At 41.8% G+C, this 23502-nt stretch overlaps 1 protein-coding gene across 2 annotated transcripts in view; it reads left to right on the top strand.

Annotated features, from left to right (window-relative positions):
- Positions 1 to 23502, top strand: part of LOC101886077 (transcription initiation factor TFIID subunit 4) — a 185909-nt gene that overhangs the window by 67190 nt on the left and 95217 nt on the right. For both annotated transcript variants that reach the window (XM_073930134.1, XM_073930133.1), the window contains exons 11-13: positions 641 to 771; positions 4249 to 4374; positions 10718 to 10774. In XM_073930134.1, coding sequence (XP_073786235.1) covers positions 641 to 771; positions 4249 to 4374; positions 10718 to 10774 — 314 coding nt within the window. The remainder of the gene's footprint in view (positions 1 to 640; positions 772 to 4248; positions 4375 to 10717; positions 10775 to 23502) is intronic.

The raw sequence follows: 23502 nt of genomic DNA, 5'->3' as shown, positions 1-23502 counted from the left end.
ATAGCTGGGGAATATATATCTTCAGGCTCTGTGTAATATCATTGTGCTGCTTCAACATGGTACAGCTGTAAAGTTCCTTTATTATTACGCCGAAATGAGAGTACCTGACCATATCGGCCAACGTTTCATTTTCCACCAGTCTTTACACGATAGAACTACTGAAGGGTCGAGCTTAAAAAAAAAATTAAACTCTTTTTTGAGTAAGATGTTAATCTTCTGATCTAATTAGATGATTTATGCTAAGCTAAAACTGCTCCCGCTAGACCCAGAGATTGGCTGAATGGATTCAACAATGCTAAAAGTAAAATGTTTATATGTAAACTGTGAACTGTACTGTTTTTTAAGAGCCAAGACACATTGCTATTAAAAATGTATCATTAATAGATCATGTTTGAAAATGAGCCACAAGAGCTGCAGAAACTTCTCCACTCATTTGTGTTTCAGATGCAGGTCATGTCAGTTCATCATAGCAACCCTTTATTTCCCCAACACACACACTGGAGCTTTTTTTCAGATTTATAGGATAGGACAGATGTAATATGCTCTCACTGAACTTCCTTCCAGACATCTGTGTGGTGATGTTGCGTTTGATTATTGATCTTTTAGTAACATCTGCATCTGTGTCTTTTTTTTGTTTCAGCTAAGAGGTTTGGAGTGACGGACGTGCCGCTGGAGGCAGTGAACTTTATTTCTCACGCCACGCAGTCCAGATTACGCACGGTGCTGGAGAAAGTTTCCTCCATTGCACAGCACAGAATGGACTCGTGTAAGGTACGAGAGGCTTTTATTCAGATGGTGCTGCTTTTAAAGGGACAGTTCACCTAAAACTGAAAGTTCTGCTTATCATTTACTTGTTTAAAACCCTTATGAGTTTATTTTCTTTTATTTCTTTATACTTTATTTTAGATTACTTAGATTTGACATATTCTTTGTATTTTCCTTTCTTTAACTGCAACAATATAGGGTAAAACATGGGAAGCTACAAGACATTTAAAAATTACTTTTAAAATAAATGAATAAATAAATAAAAGAAAGAATGAATGAATAAATTAAATTAAATTAAATTAAATTAATGAATAAATAAATACATATTTATATAGGCTGCTTTAAAGGAACAGTTCACCCAAAACTGAAAATTTTACTCACATTTACTTGTTTAACACCTTTATGAGTTTCTTTATTCTGTTTTTTTAATACTTTATGGTAAGCTTTTTACATTTTTATTTTTATTTTACATTTTTGTTTTCAGAAATAAAATACAAATAAGACCTACCTAGATTTTATATGTGTTTTATATTTTCCTCCCTTTAACAGCAACTATATAGGGTAAGACATTTATTTGTTAATAAATAAATAAATAAAAATGAACAAATAAATAAATGAAAAAATAAAAAACAAATAAAAAGCAAATAAAAATAAGTAAAATTAAAAATAAATAAATAAAATAGGGGAGCTCATTCAAAACAATTACCTTTAAAATAATAAATAAATAAATAAACAAATAAATAAAATAAAAATGAATGAATGAATAAATAAATAAATAAAACAATAAAAAATGAATAAAATAAAAATGAATGAATGAATAAATAAATAAATAAATAAATAAAACTATAAAAAATAAATAAAATAAAAATGAATGAATGAATAAATAAAACAATAAAAACTTATAAAAATTAAATAATTAAATTAAATTACATTAATAAAAATGAATGAAAAAAATAAAAAAACAATAAAAAATAAAATTCAAATAAATAAATAAATGAAATAAAAATGAACTATAAATAAATAAAACAATAAATAAAATAAATAAATAAATAAAAATGAATGAATAAATATAACAATAAAAAAGGATTTTTTTTATTTGTAATGATAATACAAATAAAGAATGAAATAAAAATAATGATAAAATAAATAAATGAACCAATAAAACATTTAGATTTAGATTCACTAAAGATTCACAAAAAATTATAATAAATTCATAAAAATAATTCACTAGGAATTCACTAAACATTCATTGACAATTCATTAAAAATTCACAAAAAAATAATCAAAATTCTTAAAATTTTTACAAAAGAATCATTATAAATGTACTAAGAATACACAAAAATATAATTACAAATTCACAAAAATTGATTAAAAATTTGAAATGCATCATCTTAAAGCTGTTCAGTGACCAAACAGTTTATTTTAATATATATATCAGTTTAATAAATCTGCTTTGTTTACATGCACCACACACATATTGTCTATTTTCACAGAGAAATGGATCGACATATAAAGTTTGAAAAGGAGGTGTACTCATTTATGCGCAGCATATGGAGCTTGTAGTGTTCGGCATTTAAATGGAAAGCTTACCGCAGTAATTGAGCTGAAATACTGTTGTTGGAGTGGAAACTTTTGGGCACATGAATTACAAAGAGACTGAAGCAGACAGGTAAACAATCGAGTATTCAAAGAAGCAGGCAGAGCGTCCGACAGCCAGCGCTTCTGTCTTCAAGAGACTCGCATTCACACAAACACAGCACAGCACAGAGCAGCGGCGGCGGCGCTTTAAAGGCTGTTTATTTGTGTAGATGGCGAGTGGTTTACGCAGGACGCACGTTTTGTTGTTCTGTGTTTGCTGTTTTTGTTGTGTTGGTTGTCGTCTGCCGCTCTCCGCTTTATAAATGAGCCGTATGAAGACACTCTGTCGACATCAGCAAAATAAAAACAAAGCAGCGAGATCGTCCTGACTTCATAGCCAACAAAGGGCAGGAGAGATGGAGACGGGGATGACAGGCCTGTCAGAAAATGAAACGGCAGCGCAGGAAGTGCTGGAAAGATCCCGCGCGCTCTGAAGTAAACATGCTTTAGCGGAAACTAAACTCACCTGCTTATGAAGAAAGTTTGAGTCAGGACTGAGCCATAAACTATTCATAATGTGTGTGGATCAGAACTCACGGCCTCTCTCTCTCTCTCTCTCTGTGTGTGTGTGTGTGTTGGTGTGTGCTTGTTTTTATGTGTGCGTTTGTTTGTGTTTATGTGTGTGTTTGTTTGTGTATATGTGTGTGTATTTGTGTGTGTGTTTGTTGGGTGTGCTTGTGTGTGTGTTTGTGTTTATGTGTGTGTGTGTGTGTTGGTGTGTGCTGGTTTTTATGTGTGCGTTTGTTTGTGTTTATGTGTGTGTGTGTGTGTGTGTGTTTGTTTGTGTATTTGTGTGTGTGTTTGTTGGGTGTGCTTGTGTGTGTGTTTGTGTTTATGTGTGTGTGTGTGTGTGTGTGTGTTGGTGTGTGCTTGTTTTTATGTGTGCGTTTGTTTGTGTTTATGTGTGTGTGTGTGTGTGTGTGTTTGTTTGTGTATATGTGTGTGTATTTGTGTGTGTGTTTGTTGGGTGTGCTTGTGTGTGTGTTTGTGTTTATGTGTGTGTGTGTGTGTTGGTGTGTGCTGGTTTTTATGTGTGCGTTTGTTTGTGTTTATGTGTGTGTGTGTGTGTGTGTGTTTGTTTGTGTATATGTGTGTGTATTTGTGTGTGTGTTTGTTGGGTGTGCTTGTGTGTGTGTTTGTGTTTATGTGTGTGTGTGTGTGCACATTTGTGTGTGGCTGTGTTTGTGTGTGTGCATCTGTGTGTGTGTGTCTGTATGTGTTTGTTTTTTTGTTTGTGTTTGTTTGTGTGTGCATCTGTGTGTTTTTTGTGTGTGCAAATCTGTGTGTTTGTGCGTGTTTTTGTCTGTGTGTGTTTTTGTGTGTGTGTGTGTGTTTATGTGTGTATGTGCATCTGTGTGTGTTTTTGTTTGTTTGTGTGTATGCATGTGGTTGTTTGTGTTTATGTGTGTGTGTTTATGTGTGTGTGTATGTGCGTCTGTGTGTTTTTGTTTGTTTGTTTGTGTGTGTGTGTTTATGTTTGTGTATGTGTGTGTTTGTGTGTGTTTATGTTTGTGTATGTGTGTTTGTGTGTGTGTGTGTTTATGTTTGTGTATGTGTGTGTGTGTGTGTTTGTGTGTTTATGTGTGTGTATGTGTGTTTGTGTGTGTGTTTATGTTTATGTATGTGAATGTGTGTGTGTGTGTGTGTTTTTTGTGTGTGTGTGTGTGTGTTTATGTGTGTGTTCATGTTTATGTGGTTTTTTTTGTGTGTGTGTGTGTTTGTTTATGTTTGTGTATGTGTGTGTGTTTATGTGTGTGTTCATGTTCATGTTTGTGTGTTTTCTTTTGTGTGTTTGTGTGTGTGCACCTGTGTGTGTGTGTGTGTGTGTGTATGTGTCTCCTTCAGGAAGACGAGTGGTGTGAGCCATCGTCTGATGTGCGTGCGCAGCTGAAGTTCTTTGAGCAGCTGGAGCGGATGGAGAAGCAGAGGAAAGACGAGCGTGAGCGGGAGATTCTCCTCAGAGCAGCCAAGGTAAATCCACCAGCATCTCCTCTACAGCACACACAGATATTAGCCAGCATTATCAGCCGCCCTGTCAACTTTATTATGTTCCTCAGACATTTCCCAAGTGATGATTAATATTGTGTAACACATTTTAAACATGACATTTCGAATAATTCAACCCGGGCTCATTGTGGAAACGTAGCCCCGCGGACGCTTCTGGAGGCCGCGAAATACGTCCCGGGAGGTACGCATTCGAGCAGTTTTTGTTTTCGCAAATCTACGAGAGGCCGCTGTGCGTGCTTTTTCGTGTCTCGGACGCCTCTCGGGAGCACGCGCCGTTTGCGCCTGCGCTGTTTTCGCGTGAAAAGCCGCCGGAGGTCGCTGTAGAGCGGCCGTCCGTCCGACTGATTGGCTGAACGACTGAACGATCGGCTGACCCAGCCGCCCTCCTCCTCCTGTTCTAAACCCAAGCGAAGATTTGCAAAAGTCATCCAGAAAAGAAAGCAAAAGCCCTCGTCCGATTTTGATCGCGTTTTCGGATCTCGCCCCGTCGCGAACTCGTTCGCTTTTATTTTTTTGGATTCGGTTTTTCATCTTACCTGATTTCTGGAACCGCTCTTCCCCAGACTCGATCCCGGTCGTCGCCGTAGCCGGCTCCTTCTCCCTCCAAGCCTCCGCTACGCCAACGTAACGCTGCAAGCTAAGTGGACTGAAGAATGAGCTTGGGTTGAAATAATTAATTTCTAATAACTGATTTCTTTTATCTTTGCCATGATGACAGCACATAATATTAGACTAGATACTCTTCAAGACACGAATATTCAGCTTAAAGTGACATTCATTCAGTCATTTATTTTCTTGTCGGGTTAGTCCCTTTCATAATCCGGGGTCGCCACAGCGGAATGAACTGCCAACTTATCCAGCACGTTTTTACGCAGCGGATGCCCTTCCAGCCGCAACCCATCTCTGGGAAACATCCACACACACACACACACACACACACACACACACACACTTACACATACACACAAACTCATATACTATGGACAATTTAGCCTACCCAATTCACCTGTACCACATGTCTTTGGACTGTGGGGGAAACCGGAGCACCCGGAGGAAACCCACGCGAACGCAGGGAGAACATGCAAACTCCACACAGAAACGCCAGTTGAGCTGAGGTTCAAACCAGCGACCTTCTTGCTGTGAGGCGACAGCACTACCTACTGCGCCACTGCTTTGCCTTAAAATGACATTTAAAGGCTTAACCAGGTGAACAACCATTGATTTACACACAAACACTCAGTCTGAACCGCACCCACCCTCTGATCTGAGGATGTTTGAACAAAGTTTCTCAGTTTGTGAAACCACCAGGAAACCCTGATAACCCCAGACGCCGGAGTTTCCAATTAAAGAGCCGAATGCGTGGCCTCTGCCCGTCTCTCATGGCCCGCAGCGCCGCGCTCCGATACTCCGGCTCATTTCTGCCATTAATTCATTTAGCTGACCCGCCGTAAAGACCCCGACGCTCGCCTCCCTTCGGCCTAATGGCGTTATTATGTGGTATCCAGATTATATCTCCGCCGGCCAGGCAAAAACGAGACAGTTTAGCCGGCACTGGAGTGTGAATGGCCACAGCGACCTCCATGACTTTGGGCCGGGATGAGACGTTACGCAAGCTGAAGTATCGCAGTTATCCGAGATTTCAACTCCACTCAAGCCTGAAATGCGATCAGAGAAACATGCTGTGTGTTTTCAGCTCAAATGCAGTGTGGAAGTGTGTCGTTTGTAGCATTAGAAGTCGTCGTCAGCGTCTCTGAATAGGATATATGTGGGCTACACTTACTGTATGACAATTCATGATAATATATAGTCGTCAACATTTGAAGTGGACCAAAAATCTTTTTCAAAATCATCTTAAAATGAGAAAAAGTGCTGCACAATATATCTTCATGGAAGATTTTGATTCACTTCAAATGTTGACTACTTTATATGATATGGACAAGAGTAATATGTCTATCATTTCATATTGTGCTCTATTGTTTATATCGTAGACGGTCACAAAAGGCATTGTTTATAGTAATACTTGTTTTATGATTTATAAGAGTGCACGTACACATCATCAATGCATCAATAGTACACGTCATTAATGTATGCATATGTAACCCCGCCGGTCCTACGCTACCCGAAGGCGACCTTCTGCATGGGAGTCGGTTGCTCTACCAAGGAGGCTAAAGACCATGGCCTCAAGCATCTGTCGCTAGAGCACCTTTAGAGGTTAGAGGAGTGAGGTTTACCTGCACAGCACACACTAGCTTGCCTCCGTTACACATATATAAATAAATAAAAAAAAAAAAAAAAAAAAAAAAAAAATATATATATATATATATATATATATATATATATATATATTAGCGCTGTCAAAATTAATGCGTTAACGTATGCGATTAATTTTAAATAATTAACGCGTTAAATTTTTTTTAACGCAATTAACGCTGTTGCAGGTTTTTTTTACTTCCTGTTGTGGTGGGCGTGTTTTTAACATGCAAGAAATGTAAATAAGACCAAGGAAGCACTTTTTGAAGGCAAGTTTCAGTATAAAACAATTAGTCGCATCACCAGGCTCTTCAAAGTTTCATGCAATTTCGGGTGTTTCCTTTTTAACTTTCGACTTCTGTTGTGAGTTGATACCGCATGGCGAACAGAAAGAAAATCCTCCGCATTTCGTGCCTCGGTGTTCCTTTAAGGTAATAAAATCACTGCTTAGGCTACAAGGTAGACTTTTAATAAGAGTGTTATCTTAATCATATTTAAATCGGAGTATTGGTGTCTTATGTGAATTTACTCAGAAAGTCTGGTGAAGTCGCGAGCTGTCAAAGACAGGGCATTACTCTGCCTTTCAGCATGAGTCCTCCAAGTTTAGCGTGTTTCCTCATTAAACGCAATGAAAGCGTCTGCTTCGCGTTGTTGTGTCAGAATCCTTGTGAAATACAGTAATACTTTAGGACGCTTAGTTTAAGCAAATTTGATGAACGTGATCATGCGTGTTGAATCAGGGGAGTCGCTCTAATATGGAAGGCCGTTGGGGCCAAAACGTCTGCAGCGCGTTGTGTGATACTCCGAGTCTTAGCAACTGGATGAATGTAAAGGAGGATTAAGCTAAATTGTTTCTACTCCATAATTAATGTTCTCAAGTCACAGCAATAAAACTTTACAATGACAACAGTTTGTATTCTATAGTTTATTATTATAATTTTTCATTTTCCATATCTGCAATTCCTGTGTTTTGGCATTTTTTGCAGTCCACTTAGAATCCAACATGGAATCAATGTTTTCTTTATTGGCATTGATTGTTTCGAAATTTAAATGTCATTAACATGCCTGTGTTTTAATTTCTGTAATAAATATGGCTGTCAAGCCAGGATCTTGATGGTTTATTGTGGGTTTGTTGTTTAGATGAAGAAATCTGTGTTACAAGTTAAACAAAAATTCTATTAAACAATTATATTTTGAATTTTAATTCTAATAAACAATTACATTTTGAATTAAAATAGTTTTTGTCTTGCGTTTACATTAATTTTACATTTGAATAGCCAAAATTACAAGTTTCAGTATTTTAAATGTGATTAATCTCGACTAATCGCGATCAATTTTTTTAAAAAGGTGCGATTAATTAATTAATTTTTTTTAATCGATTGACAGCACTAATATATATATATATATATATATATATATATATATATGAGCAATATCACACCAGTAGCAGTGCGATATGGCTGTATATCAGCACTGGTGCGAGGCGTGCTTTGGCATGAGGCTGCAGGCCGTGACAACACTAATACTGCGCCACTGCGTCACCATAATATTACCAAAACAATTTTTTTTTCAGTGGATTCACTTGTTCACAGATGAATTTTTCACCATAAGAATAACAATAAGCACTAGCAAAATAAACACTGGACATTTAGATTTGACTTTAAATCATTCCGTGGGAACAGAAGCCTCTAATCAGCTTCATTTGTGTCCTTGTATTGTGTGTGTGTGTGTGTGTGTGTGTGATCGCAGCATGGTTTGACCCCTTAAACATGAAGCTACTAAAATAAATCTCATCGTCCATTTCAAATATGACGGTGGTCTTGAGGGACGAGCGCGAGTGAGGGCCAGGGGCCAAACGCATTACTCTCAGCACAGATAGCGACCAGTACGGGAACCGCCTGATATATTTAAAACCAATTAGCAGCGAGGAAGGGCAGAGAGAGAGAGAGAGAGAGAGAGAGAGAGAGAGAGAGAGAGAGAGAGAGAGAGAGAGTGTGTGTGTGTGTGTGTGTGTGTGTGTGTGTGTGTGTGTGAGAGAGAGAGAGAGAGAGAGAGTGTGTGTGTGTGTGTGTGTGTGTGTGTGAGAGAGAGAGAGAGAGAGAGAGAGTGTGTGTGTGTGTGTTTGTGTGTGAGAGAGAGAGAGTGTGTGTGTGTGTGTGTGTGTGTGAGAGAGGGAGAGAGAGAGTCTCATGGGGCAATTAAAAAAAGACTGGGGACCCAAACATGAGGCCCTCAGGAGCAAACACACACACACACACACATTAAAAAAATGCACGCAGGCACCCATGCACACACACACACCACATGCACACACCACTATCTCTCTTTCTCTATAACAGACATACTCAATACACACACATGTACAAACACTCACGCACACATGCACACTCTCTCACTCTCTCTCTCTCTCTCTTTCTTACACACGCACAATTAAATGTTTTAGCAGAGAGATTTGCCCTCTCTGACCACACACACACACACACACAAGCACAAACTGAGCGCTGCAGGGATGACGTAGTTTTGTACGTTTGCATCACTCTAGTTTCCTCCAAATCATCTCTGTTGTGCACTGTGGCCTCACAGCAAGAAGGTCGCTGGTTCGAGCCCCGGCTAGGTCAGTTGGTGTGTCTGTGTGGAGTTTGCATGTTCTCCTCATGTTGGTGTGGGTTTCCTCTGGGTGCTCCGGTTTCCCCCGCAGTCCAAACACATGCGCTATAGGGGAACTGATGAACAAAATTAGCTGTAGTGTATGAGTGTGTGTGAATGAGTGTGTAAGGGTGTTTCCCATTGGAAGGGAATCTGCTGGGTAAAACTGCTAATGCTGGATAAGTTGGCGGTTGATTCTGCTGTGGTGACCCCTGATTAAAATGAATGAATATATATATATATATATATATATATATATATATATATATATATATATATATATATATATATATATATATATATATATATACAATAAATGCAATTTTGAATTATTATTATTTTAATTTTATTATTCTAAACAATGCAATGAACTAAGAATTTAGAAAATCAGCAAAATTATTTGTATTAAAATGTAAAAATTGCTAAATATTAAATTAAAATGTCATTTAAACACAAACATTTTTTGATAACTTTTATAAATTGCTAGCTCATTTTATATTTGTGCATTTTCTTTTAAGCTTAGTCCCTTTATAAATCTGGGGTCGCCACAGCTGTATGAACCGCCAACTTATCCAGCACATGTTTTTTACGCTGCAGATTCCCTTCCAGCTGCAACCCATCTCTGGGAAACATCCATACACACTCACTCACACTCATACACTACGGACAATTTGGCCTACTCAATTCACCTGTACCGCATGTGTTTGGACTGTGGAGTTTGGACTCGAACCAGCGATCTTCTTGCTTTAAGGCGACAACACTACCTACTTTTATTTTATTAGCCAAACTAAAGGAAATAAGAGTTTCTCTAGAAGAAATGTGTATATATTATGGGAAACACTTGTTCTGCTAAACATCTCATGGGAAATATTAAAAATAAAATTAAATTAAATTAAAATTCATTAAAACAATTGACAGGAGGGCTAATAATGTCTTCAACATGTGCATTTTTGGGCTGCGGTTTATTAAAATAAAATACACACAAACTGGATTAAAAGTTTTTATGTTTATATGCACACACACACACACACACACACACACACACACTGAGGAGTGTTGACTGCACCTGCATTTGTGTGTGTGTGTGCCTGTGCATGTCTCTTGATTAGTTATTGCCCGTGGCATTTTGTGTGTGTGTGTGTGTGTGTGTCAGCTGTGTTTGGAGGGCACAGCCTACAGCTATAGAATCACTCACTGCTGAAACACACACACACACACACTCACACACACACACACACACTGTCCTTGACACATCAGATCTGCCCTCGTTTGTCCGCAACTATTTTAGTGCGGCAGATGAGGTGAGCTGACGACACACTCACCTGCCGTCTGCCCGTCTCTCTCTCCATCCTTCCTTCTGTCGTTCATCCTCCCTCCATCTTTTTATTCTCCCTCTCTTTTTTTCTCCCAGAGTCGCTCGCGGCAAGAAGATCCAGAACAAGCCCGTCTGAAGCAGAAAGCAAAGGAGGTGAGGCTTCCATCATTACCACTGACATTTCAAGGCTCCGGCAGATGAATTTTTTATGCCGTGCTACATATGTAATGCCATTTAAAGTCTGACTCCTGCAAAAAAAAAAGGGAGAAGAAAGTTTGAGAAATTATTATCATTGATTGATGTCCTGTGAAGAAATGAGCGTCTTCCTCCTCTTCTTTTTTTTTTTTCCTTCAGCTCTGATATTTAGGAGAATGTGCTGTGCTTTTATCCGGAGCGCAATGGGGAATCTGATTGGAGAGTTTTTTTTTCTGTTCGACAGATAATTTGCTGAGGCCATTAGCATCATAAAGGCAGGACGATCTGGTCTAGCGCTCGCAAAAAAGACTGACAATTAGAAGTCGTTACCTAGGTGTGAGGCGCAGATTGTTTGGCAATTAAAAAAAATAGTGCTGATTTCAATTCCCCGAGGATCTAATGATGCACTAAGGCCCTGTTTACACTAGTGCGTTTTAGTTTTAAAACGGCGTTTTAGATCAAAAACAATCCGCGTCCACACTAGCGTTTCTGAACATATCTCCGTCCACACTACGCCACCAAAAACGTACATCACGTGACCATTTACACACACCAGGCATGCGCGTTCTAGTATAAACAGAAAGCATGTGTCACGCTCGGCATTTGGTTATTGTTAGTCAACAGACGCCGGTTGAACATTAAACGCGATGGCAAAGAAAGCAAGAGAGGGATTTTTGCAGATAGACGACGAGGTCGAGTTGTTACTAAACGTAACACATGAATAACTGCACAATGGCGCCTAAAACAGACAATAGTGCAAACAACGCTCCCATTTCTGTGTCCATGTTGTTGTTCACAGTACTGTTTTCCGGTAGCGATAAAGCCATGTGTTATAGTCATGTGATAGGGGCTTGACGAATAAGGGAAGGACACGCAATGACACAAAAGCCCCAATCAGGTAGTGAATCTCAGCAGCCCTGCCTCCAGGCAGGTGCACACATAGGGCTCAACCTGTGCAGTGCACATGCCCTTTTTAGTCTTGGATAGAAAGTGCCCTTCCAAAATGATCAAAAGTGCCCCCGTGACGCGGCACACCTTCGGTCCCGCCCTTCAGTAGGCGCGCGACAACACTGCTCTTGAGTACGCGCGCGACAACACAGCTGATCAGTACGCGCGCGATAACATCGCTCTTCAGTACGCGCGCATCCAACCCCCCCCCCCCCGCTCTTCCAAAAATGTATCCTGCACATGCCCTTTGGACGGTCTCTGCACGGGCCTGCCCGCCTCAGTTTTCAGATGTCTCCGTTTTTCCTCATCCACAGCAGACGGAGCAGGAGCGTTTCACAATGAAAAAAGTTCTCCAGCGTTTTCGAAATGCTCCGTTTTCGCCGCTCGAAAACTCCGGCGTAGTGTGGACGGATGGCGTAACCGTAGCAAAACTTATGCGTTTTAAAACGAAATTGCATTAGAGTAAACGGGGAGGAACGAGAAGGAGTGAAGGGCATAACAATTGGACTGGAATGCAGACTATGGACTCTATTTTAAGGATCTAGGCACAAAGTCTAAAGAATCTACTTTTGATTTTGTATGGACGGTAAAATACGCTCCAGCGCATGGTCTAACAGTGCTGTGCTTATTCTCTTAATGAGTTCTGGGTGTGTTCTGAGCTTAACCTGCATTAAACCAATCAGAGACCGATCTCATATTCCCTTTAAGAGTCAGTTGCGTCACACCATGGCGCATTTGCTATTTACATGGTGGACTTTGTAAGAGGAAAAACTGAACGCTTCACTAGCAAGAAAATATGGAGCCAGGAATTTCGATGAATTGCAGTTTCAGTAACTTCCGTATTTCACATGGGAGAGCGGGAGGTTGCCACTTAGTCTGAATGCGTTCAATCACGTGAGTGTTTACAGCTCAGAAGCATGTCAGCCTGATGTATTTTGCAACCCTGCAAATGCTGAAGCAGAAAGCAGGGCTCAACGCTAAGGATTTTTTCTACTGGCCCGATTGGACCAGTGGTTCAAATTTTTACTTGCCCTGCCGAAATTTTCACTGGCCCCATAAAAGAAATAAAAAAGTTAGCCACATATATTAAATAATGTTTCACGAAATAATGTCAGGCGGTTCATTCCACTGTGGCGACCCCAGATTAATAAAGGGACAAAACCGAAAAGAAAATGAATGAATGAAAATAATGTCAGCAGTTGTATAATTTAAATATTTGAAAAATATTTAGCAGTAAAATATAGCAGTATGGGAAACGTGCACGTATTTTATCGCCAAACAAAAGGTGGCTGACTTAAAAGTGGCGGCAAACTAAGCAAAACATCACCTTCATTTTTTTCGTCATGCTGTACCCATTTAAATGTTTCCACAAAGTTAGAAACAGACATTTCCTTTAGCCTCATAATTTAATGTCGTGGTCATGTTGCCATCCATTAAAATTTAGTGACAAGGCGGCACTGCCCCGATCAGGCCAGTAACAATTCTGTCCACTGTCCCGAGCATCTCTCACACTGGCCCCGGGCCATCGGGCAGTCCTTATTGTTGAGCCCTGGAAAGATCATTCATCCATTCATTTTCCCTCGGCTTAGTCCCTTTATTAATCTGGGGTTACCACAGGGGAAGGAACCGACAACTTTCTAGCATATGCTTTACGCCACGGATGCCTATCCAGCTGCAACCCATGACTGGGAAACACCCATACACACTCATTCACACACACTACGGCCAATTAAGTTCCCTTATAGCGCATGTGTTTGGACTGTGGGGGAAACCGGAGAACCCGGAGGAAACCCAACACGGGGAGAACATGCAAACTCCACACAGAAACACCAGCTGACCCAGCTAAGGCTTGAATCGGTGACCTTCTTGCTGTGAGGCGACAGTGCTACCCACTGCGCCGCCCTTTCACTTTGATCACTTGTGATTAAATCTCCACATTGCCAGTGTGAACGGGCCTTTCTGGCTGATAGAGAAGAGATCGGTGCATGTGATAATCTATATATGTTCTGTACATCAGAGATGTCACAGCTGATGATGAAAAGAGTCACTGCAGCTTTCTAAACTCTGCTGTCTAATGATGTGTGCGTGCTGGATCTCCTGACTGTCATCTGTCCATCTTTCCTTCACTTCTCCTCGTTCTGTCTCTCTTCTGCTGCACATTAGTGAGGTGGAGCCCTTTAGAGTGGATTGTAGTCTTCCCATCAGCCTGTGCTGTATGCAAATGAGGTGATTTGTAATAGGCTGCGCCCGAGGCCGTGTGATCAAAGTGGATCTCCGCCCTGTTAAGTGGCAGGCAGCTCATCATCATCTCAACTCAGCCAGATTAACTTTACAACCCACAGAACCACTAGCAGACACACACACACACAGACCCACACACACTTTTAAACGCACTACCATACACACACACACACACACACACACACGCATTCAATCACACTCCACACAGACACACGCTCCAAACAAACAGACACATACACACACTCGCAAACTCTCTTAGTCACACAGACACACATACACTCATACGCACACTCTCAAACATGCACGCACACACACACACACACACACATGCAAATACTCTCAAACACTAATTCAGACACACACAAAACACTCTACACACTCACATGTAAACACTTTTAAACGCAATAACACACACATATGCGCACATACTCGCACGCTCTCTCTCTCTCTTAGACACACACAGACACTCACACGCAAACACACACACACACACCCACAGACCCACGCAAACTTACATGCAAACACTTTTAAATGCATTAACACACACATATGCGCACACACACACATGCACACACACACACACACCAACACCAAGCAGTGTACACACACACACACTCTCTCTCTTTACATAGACACGTGCAGACACTCGTATTCAAACACTCAAGCACACACACCTACAGACCCACACACACTCACATGCAAACACTTTTAAATGCATTAACACACACATGCGCACACACACACACACACACACACACACACACACACACACACACACACACACACCAACACCAAGCAGTGTACACACACACACACACACACTCTCTCTCTTTACATAGACACGTGCAGACACTCGTATTCAAACACTCAAGCACACACACCTACAGACCCACACACACTCACATGCAAACACTTTTAAATGCATTAACACACACATGCGCACACACACACACACACACACACACACACACACACACACACACACACACACACACACACACACACACCAACACCAAGCAGTGTACACACACACACACACACACACACTCTCTCTCTTTACATAGACACGTGCAGACACTCGTATTCAAACACTCAAGCACACACACCTCTACAGACCCACACACACTCACATGCAAATACTTTTAAACACACTCACACACACACACACACATGCAAATTCTCTCAAAAACTAGTTCAGACACACGCAAATGCACACGCACTCTACACACTCACATGTAAACACTTTTAAACGCAATAACACACACATGAGCGCACATACTCGCGCTCTCTCTCGACACACACAGACACTCACACGCAAACACACACACACCCACAGACCCACACACACTCACATGCAAACACTTTTAAACACACACTCACATGCACACACACACACACACACACACACACACACACACACACACACACACACACACACACACACACACACCAAGCAGTGTACAACAAGCATTTTGTCTGTTGAACTGTAAAATTGGAGAATGGCGGCCTTTATCTTTTATCAGTTGAGTTTGTTACCATTCAGACACATCGCCTATATCTGTGCTGCTGTGCTGCACATGTTTAATGTCCTCTATATTGCTGCACTGCTATCCACTGTGTCAGCATTCAGACCCGGGGATTAAGGAGGAAAGAGGTCCTTCTCATTTATAGTATTTCAAGAGTTCACACTTAGCTGATGATTGATAATAAAGCTAGTTTGGCGTGCTGTCCCGGGAGAGAGCCCTGAGCTTATAAGATCCTCGAGCCCTGGGCTCCCTCCCGTTGCAAGGCGAGAGGGGAGTTTGAGCTCAGGTAGATCTCGATGACTCCCCTTCTTGCTTGTTGTAGCTAAGTGTCAGATATGAATGCTGAAAGGTGTACTCAGAGATTAGCTAATGTATTTTGATTAATTGTTGAGTGCTTGTTTTTGAACTGTGGGAGGAAACCGGAGGACCTAGGGAAAACCCACGCGACCACGGGGAGAACGAGCAAAATCCGCACAGAAATGCCTTCTGGTTTGGAAAGGTATTAAACCAGGGGCATTCTTGCTGTGAGGCAACAGCGCTAATCGCTGGCCACTGTGACGCCTGTTTGAAAGGAGGGAAAGTAGGGTTGGGTGGGGGGGGTTTCTTCAAGACGAAGATATTGAGATGAGAAAAGTCTGGTTATTTATAGTGAGTTAAGGATCGTTTGATAGGATAATCAGTCATTAGCTAAAGTTTTAACAGCTGTGAACAATCATAAGCACGTGATCCTCTCGAAATTTGTTTATGAATAAACTTCACTTATATAAACAGGTTTATCTTTACAATGATATAACAAAGTGTGGTTCTGGGCTGTATTTTAACACTCTATGCGCAACGTCTAAATCGCAGGGCGCAAAAGCATTGAGGGCGTATCCGAATCCACTTTTGCTATTTTAAGGACTAAAAACACGCTCTGTGCCCCAGCGCATGGTCTAACAGGGTTGAGCTTATTCTTTTAAAGAGTTCTGGGTGTGTTTTAAGAATAAACCAATCAGAGTCTCATCTCCCATTCCCTTAAGAGTCAGTTGCGTTGTGCCATGGTGCATTTGCTATTTACACGGTGGACTTTATAAGTGTAAAAACTGAACGCTTCACTAGGGAGAAAACAGTTAAACAGAGCATCTGCAGCGCAAGAATAAAGAACGAGCCTCCTCCATTCAGCCTCTTTACTTCCACTCTTTCGTGGACAAGGAAACATGTTGTACTCCGTCTGCTGAACACATCCATTAGCCTACATAATTATAATTTTGTTTGCTAGGCGCAAAGATTTGCTTCAAAACTATTTCTAAATTCAATTCTAATCTCCAGCAAATGAATAATTGAGCAATAATTAACGAAGTGTGCTCAAAAAAGTGGTCAAGTTATATCCAAACACACATGCTCTGCACCATATGGTCTAAAACCTGACAGATGGACAAATCTAAACTTGTTTTTAATAAAACAAATATAAATGTGCATATAATAATAATAATAATAATAATAATAATAATAATAATAATAACATTATACTAATGCAGATTGTCATGAATAAACTGAAAAAAGCCCTTCGAGCTGAAGAAGGCATGGAGGTGGTGGTTTTTGTACTTATAGAAAGTAATAATTTTGTATCATTTTAATCCATTGTTTTTTCATCTGTAAAGATATTTGTGTGTTGCTGTACATCCTGTGTGTATTCAGAAATGTGTAAGCATGTAAGGTGCACAACTAATGTAATGTAATGTGTATTTATATAGCGCATTTATTGTGGATGGCCATACACCTAAAGAGCTTCACAATCATGAGGGGGGGTTTCTCCACACCACCACCAGTGTTCAGCATCCACTTGGATGATGCGACGGCAGCCACAGGACAACGGCACCAGTGCGCTCACCACACATTAGATATAGGTGGAGTGGAGAGACAGTGATAGAGCCAATTAGGTTTAAGGGGATGATTGGGAGGCCATGATCGTAAAGGCCGATAGAGGGACTTTGGCCAGGACACCGGGGTTACACCCCTGCTCTTTCACGAGAAGTGCCATAGGATTTTTAATGACCACAGAGAGTCAGGGCCTCGGTTTAACGTCTCATCCGAAAGACGGCGCCCACTGACAGCGTAGTGCCCCCTTCACTTTTCCTGGGGCATTAGGACTCACACAGACCACAGGTTGAGCGCCCCCTGCTGGCCTCACTAACACCACTTCCAACAGCAACCTAGTGTTCCCTAGTGGTCTCCCATCCAGATACTGACCAGGCTCAGCCCTGCTTAGCTTCAGTGAGTACCGATCTTGGGCTGCAGGGTGATATGGCTGTGGCTGTGGTGATAATGTGCTCTGCGCTGGACTTTTTGCACAGTCTATTTCAGTTCCTCAAAATAGCAGTGCACCAACAATGCGCCTTAACACACCTCCTTTCTAGACCACACCCATGAGTCCACAAAGTTTCACAAATAGATTTACTATTTGAACAACGTGATGCAAAGTGGGAAAATTACTGCTGTGCTGGTCTGAAAAATAGCAACACATCGGGGCACGTCCTGCGCCTTCTTGCGCCGGGTGTATGATAGAGCCCTATGAGTATATGACATTAGGAATGACAAATATAGCAGGGAGTTAAATTACTCTTTATTTCTTTGCATTTTAACTTTGTAAACTATAAAATCACGGGTCTCCTCATGCTTTGTGTATCGTTTTGTGAGCCGACTGACAGCTGTTGTTCACTTGCGTGTTTTTTTGTTGGCCACGCCCACTGCTCCCTCTGCTCAGCACTCCACGTCCATCATGGAGCATTTTTAAAAACACTCTGAGGTAGACTTGAACCGAAAGAGGGGGGTTTCATGGCCCTTTAAACACAAAATTGTTTGGTGGGCTCACACTAATTCTCTCCCTCTCTTTGTCTCACACACACAAACACTCACACACTCTCTTTCTCTCACACACAAACACACTCGCGTCGTCTAAAACTCCCAACTTGTTTCCAATCAGAATTTTAAAGTGGCTGAAATCTCTCTTTTATTTGCTGCCGTTTCTCTCTCTCTCTCTCTTTCTCTCTCTCTCCTCCTCTGGTTTTCATCTCCTGATTGGCTGCGGGCGACAGAGCTGCTGTTTGCGTCTGTCGTAGAGGTTTCGCACATCTGCCCAAATTTTCATCAGGATAATGAGGTTGATCCGCACTGCCTTCACTCCGTGTGACGGGTACAGCGGCGAGAGAGAGAGCTTTATTACTCATAACCATACCACCACACACACACACACACACACACACACACACACACTATAGAAATGCAGTGTGTTTGTGTGTGTGTGAAGAAAGGACTGTTTCTGCATCTTTTGTGAGTGTCACTTGTAGTCGTGCAGAAAACAAGACATTTAAGAACCTCAGTTTTTCTTCATATGATTTTCACTACACTATAATTTATCTTCATTTATTTATTATAAATACTTACTGGCCAATTTATTAGGTACACCTTACTAGTACCGTGTGGACCCCATTTTGCCTTCAGAACTGCCTTAATCCTTCATGGTATAGATTCAACAAGATACTGGAAATATTCCTCAGAGATTTTGCTCCATATTGACATGATAGCATCAGATAGTTGCTGCAGATTTGTCGGCTGCACATCCATGATGCCAATCTCCTGTTCCACCACATCCCAAAGGTGCTCTATTGGATTGAGATCTGGTGACTGTTGAGGCCATTTGACTACAGTGAACTCATTGTCATGTTCAAGAAACCAGTCTGAAATGATTCAGGCTTTATGACATGGTGCGTTATCCTGCTGGAAGTAGATATCAGAAGATGTGGTGATAAAGGGATGGACATGGTCAGCAGCAATACACATGTAGGCTGTGGTGTTGACACCATGCTCAGCTGGTACTAATGAGCCCAAAGTGTGCCAAGAAAATCTCCCCCACACCATTACACCACCACCACCAGCCTGAACCGCTGATACAAGACAGGATGATCCATGCTTTCATGTTGTTGATGCTGAATTCTGACCAGAGCATCCGAATGTGTCAGCAGAAATGGAGACTCATCAGAGCAGCAACGTTTCTCCAATCTTCTATTGTCCAGTTTTGGTGAGTCTGTGTGAATTGTAGCCTCAGTTTCCTGTTCTTAGCTGACAGGAGCGGCACCCGGTGTGCTCTTCTGCTGCTGTAGCCCATCCGCCTCAAGGTTGGCCGTGTTGTGTGTTCAGAGATGCTCTTCTGCAGAGCTCGGTTGTAACGAGTGCTTATTTGAGTTACTGTTGCCTTTCTATCAGCTGGAACCAGTCTGGCCATTCTCCTCTGACCTCTGGCATCAACAAGGCATTTGCGCCCACAGAACTGCCGCTCACTGGATATTTCCTCTTTGTTGGAGCATTCTCTGTAAACCCTAGAGATGGTTGTGCGTAAAAATCCCAGTAGATCAGCAGTTTCTGAAATACTCAGAGCAGCCCGTCTGGCACCAACAACCATGCCACGTTCAAAGTCACTTAAATCCCCTTTCTTCCCCATTCTAATGCTCAGTTTGCCCGCTTTGGTCACCTTGATCATGTCTACATGCCTAAATGCATTGAGTTGCTGCAATGTGATTGGCTGATTAGAAATGAGCGATTCCCAAAGGTGCTATATTATCTGTGTTGGTGTTGTATATTACGCTACAAAATCTTGTAATAAACTGCAGCACATTTTCTTTAATTTTACAGACTTATTTCTTAAAATATTATTATTTCTTATACATTATATATTTTCAAGCTACTAAAATGTCAGTAAGTCACTTTGTAGAGTTGAATTTTCTACATCAAAAGTTGACAGAGCGGAGATCAACATCCCATAATGCAACTCACAACTGGAAATCACACAGAAGCTATTCATTAGCAGATATTTTACAGTGTACATATCATCATATAACACAGCCATAGTTTGAAACCTGTATGACGTTCCTTCAGGAAATGAACTGAGAGCTTTTCCAGTGCTCAATCTCTGACTTGTGTGATTTTTCCCTCCTCTGGGATTTTGTTCTGCCTCTACAAGCGCGTGCGTCTGATGGACAGATGTTGTCTGATCGCGGGCAGCTTTTCTATCCATTCGTCTTTTTTTTTTTCTCCAGCCCTTCACCAACATAATGTCATCGTGTGCGTCCGGGAACCTATTTCCACAGTCCTCAGCGATGCCCAAAGGTCAGATGGGATATTTTTAAAGTGCCCTCGGTGAAAATCAATGGCCAAAAAAAGGCCGACCGCCCCAATCAGCAGATACAACCGAATCTGCAGAGAAAACCGGCCAGATTGCAAAGGGGACACATGACAAATAGAGAGAGGAAGAAGGCAAAATAAAGCGAAGAGAAGCCACAAATACATAAAAAGAGAGCGAGCGAGAGGCAGATACATCACTGTGTCAGGTCACACAGACGGTCTGCGGCCACAGATTCATCATCTCAACAGAGGACAGAGGCCAGAGGACGCCGAGTGACCACTGCTGACCACCTGGGTAAAACACTGCGTTTTACCACAACAGCCTCTGGTCCGCAGTGCCGCCGGCCGCGTGTCACAGACAAGGACAGAGGAACAGAGGTGGCGGGAAACGCTGGATCGCATTGCCGCTAAATGCAGGAGTTTATAAGGAGAAAAACACTGCCAATGTGGCTGAGAGGAATCAGACGGCTCCGTTTAAACACATTATTTGTATGCAAGCTTTTTTTACTAAGGGTGCTTTCACACCTACACTTTTGTTTCAGAACGTATCTTGTTTGCCCAGTTAGCGCGGTTCGTTTGGCATATGTGAACAGGGCAATCGCGCTCTGTTCTACGCCAAAGTAATCGCTCCGAGATCGCTTGAATGAGGTGGTCTCGGCTCGATTGAAACGAACCCTGGAGCGGTTCGATTGCAGTGAGAAAGCGATCCGATCCGAGCGCGGTTATATCACAGTGTTTTATGGATATGTAATAGGCTTACGGCTATATGAAGAGAGAATTATGAGTATGGTGGGAAGTTTCGCGAGTCTCCGGATGCCCGCAAACGAGTGATGATCTCCCGGTAATCTCGCGTCTCCCTCCCGGTCATCAAATAGACATCGTCACGCACCCTTCTCACCCCTCCCCACCGCGTCTCTCCTCAGACACGTCGCGCGCGCACACCTTGTCAATCACCACCAAACCACCACCTCTCCTGACAGCTGAGCGGGACGCTGCAAAGTAAACCCTGACACTCTGACCAATGTGAGGAGAGTTTACTCGCACGTGACTTGTTTTAACTCTTTTGGTCATATTAGAAACTTTGCAGTGTGAAAGTGAACCGCTCCAAGAGCAAAGAGCAACAATGTAACAATTGTAATCTCTGTTTCGGAACAACTGAATCGATTAACAGGTGTGAAAGCACCCTAAAATGGGATCCTGGATCACAAAACCCTGTCTTGCATTTAACTTTTATGCCAAAAATCAGTAGGATATTGAATAAAATCTTTGCTGTTTTTTAAGATTAGGGCTGTGTATTGGCAAGGGCCTCAGGATCTGATACATATCACGATACATGGGTCACGATACAAGAGGAGGGTGGGTCAGTCAGTCATTCAGTCAGTTAAACAGTGGCCTCTGGTTGATTTACGTACAGCAGACTCGAATGTCACTTGCAAGAGAAATTTGAGATATGAAAATGCATACACAGCGGCCTTTGGTGGATTCATGAAAAACAAAAACCACAAAGAAACGTAGCTCCTGGGACCTATTTGGCGATACCAATCCGATACCGATACTTTGCCCAAAAAATTACTGTTTGGGAAAAAAATTAGTTTAAAAACTTCACTTAAAGTCCACCATTTAATAATTTGGCAAATAATTTGATCACTGATGTCCGTGTAAACAGTCACTGTCTTTCTCCTCTGCGTCTGTGTGTTTGTTTTGCCTTGGAAAATCAGCGCATTCCCAAACAGACACTCCCATTTTTATGGTAATTTTTACAAACCTTCCCTCTTTCCCTCCTCTGACACTCCCCCCTAAACAGAGCTGGGCACGCCCACTTTCCTGACTCTTTCCGAAGTAGAGTTGTGAAAACACCCTGCTGAAACAGGGGGGGGGGTTCATGGCCCTTTAAAAGTGTCCCTTCATACTGAATACGAGACATAATACAGGTTATTCTTCTTTAGTGATGAAGATTTATCAAACAAAAAAGAGCCAGCTTACATATTGACAGCATCTGAGCATGTATATCTTAAAACACCTGCCTGAACATTCATTCATTCATTCATTTTCTTGTCGGCTTAGTCCCTTTATTAATCCGGGGTCGCCACAGCGGAATGAACCGCCAACTTATCCAGCAAGTTTTTACGCAGCGGATGCCCTTCCAGCCGCAACCCATCTCTGGGAAACATCCACACACTCATACACTACGGACAATTTAGCCTACCCAGTTCACCTGTACTGCATGTGTTTGGACTGTGGGGGAAACCGGAGCACACGGAGGAAACCCACGCGAAGGCAGGGAAAACATGCAAACTCCACACAGAAACGCCAACTGAGCCGAGGTTCGAACCAGCGACCTTATTGCTGTGAGGCGACAGCACTACCTACTGCGCCACTGCCTCGTCCCTGCCTGAACATCTTAACATAAAACAATAAACAGTCACACCTTTTAGTTTAGTGACATGTTAATCCGGTTCCCCTTGAAGATTTTTTAACTTTTTCTGAAGTTTTATCATTATCACAAAAACCCATGCGCCCAAAATACAGCCTCATCGCCACATTTTCTCTCTCTGTACCTGGATAGTGCCTGCCTGCTGCACCTGAGGACACTGCAAGCAATATCCGTCTCGCCCCAGCAGCACCTGTGCCTCTCCTTTCCTCCTCTTCTGACCGCCTAGTCATGACGTAGTCATGTTCTGTCTTGTGATTTATATGTAGGTGTTTGATTAGGTTTGTGGTTTTACCACAAGACCTCGCTGTCACAAACCCAACCCAAGCTCATTCTGAAAACGTAGTCTGTGGACGTTTCTGGAGACAGCGGAATACGTCCCG

This window comes from Danio rerio, chromosome 18 (genome assembly GCF_049306965.1).
Source record: "Danio rerio strain Tuebingen ecotype United States chromosome 18, GRCz12tu, whole genome shotgun sequence".
In the NCBI taxonomy this organism is placed as follows: domain Eukaryota; kingdom Metazoa; phylum Chordata; class Actinopteri; order Cypriniformes; family Danionidae; genus Danio; species Danio rerio.
The sequence above is the reverse complement of the archived record's forward strand: the minus strand, read 5'-3'. Positions and strand labels throughout refer to the sequence as shown.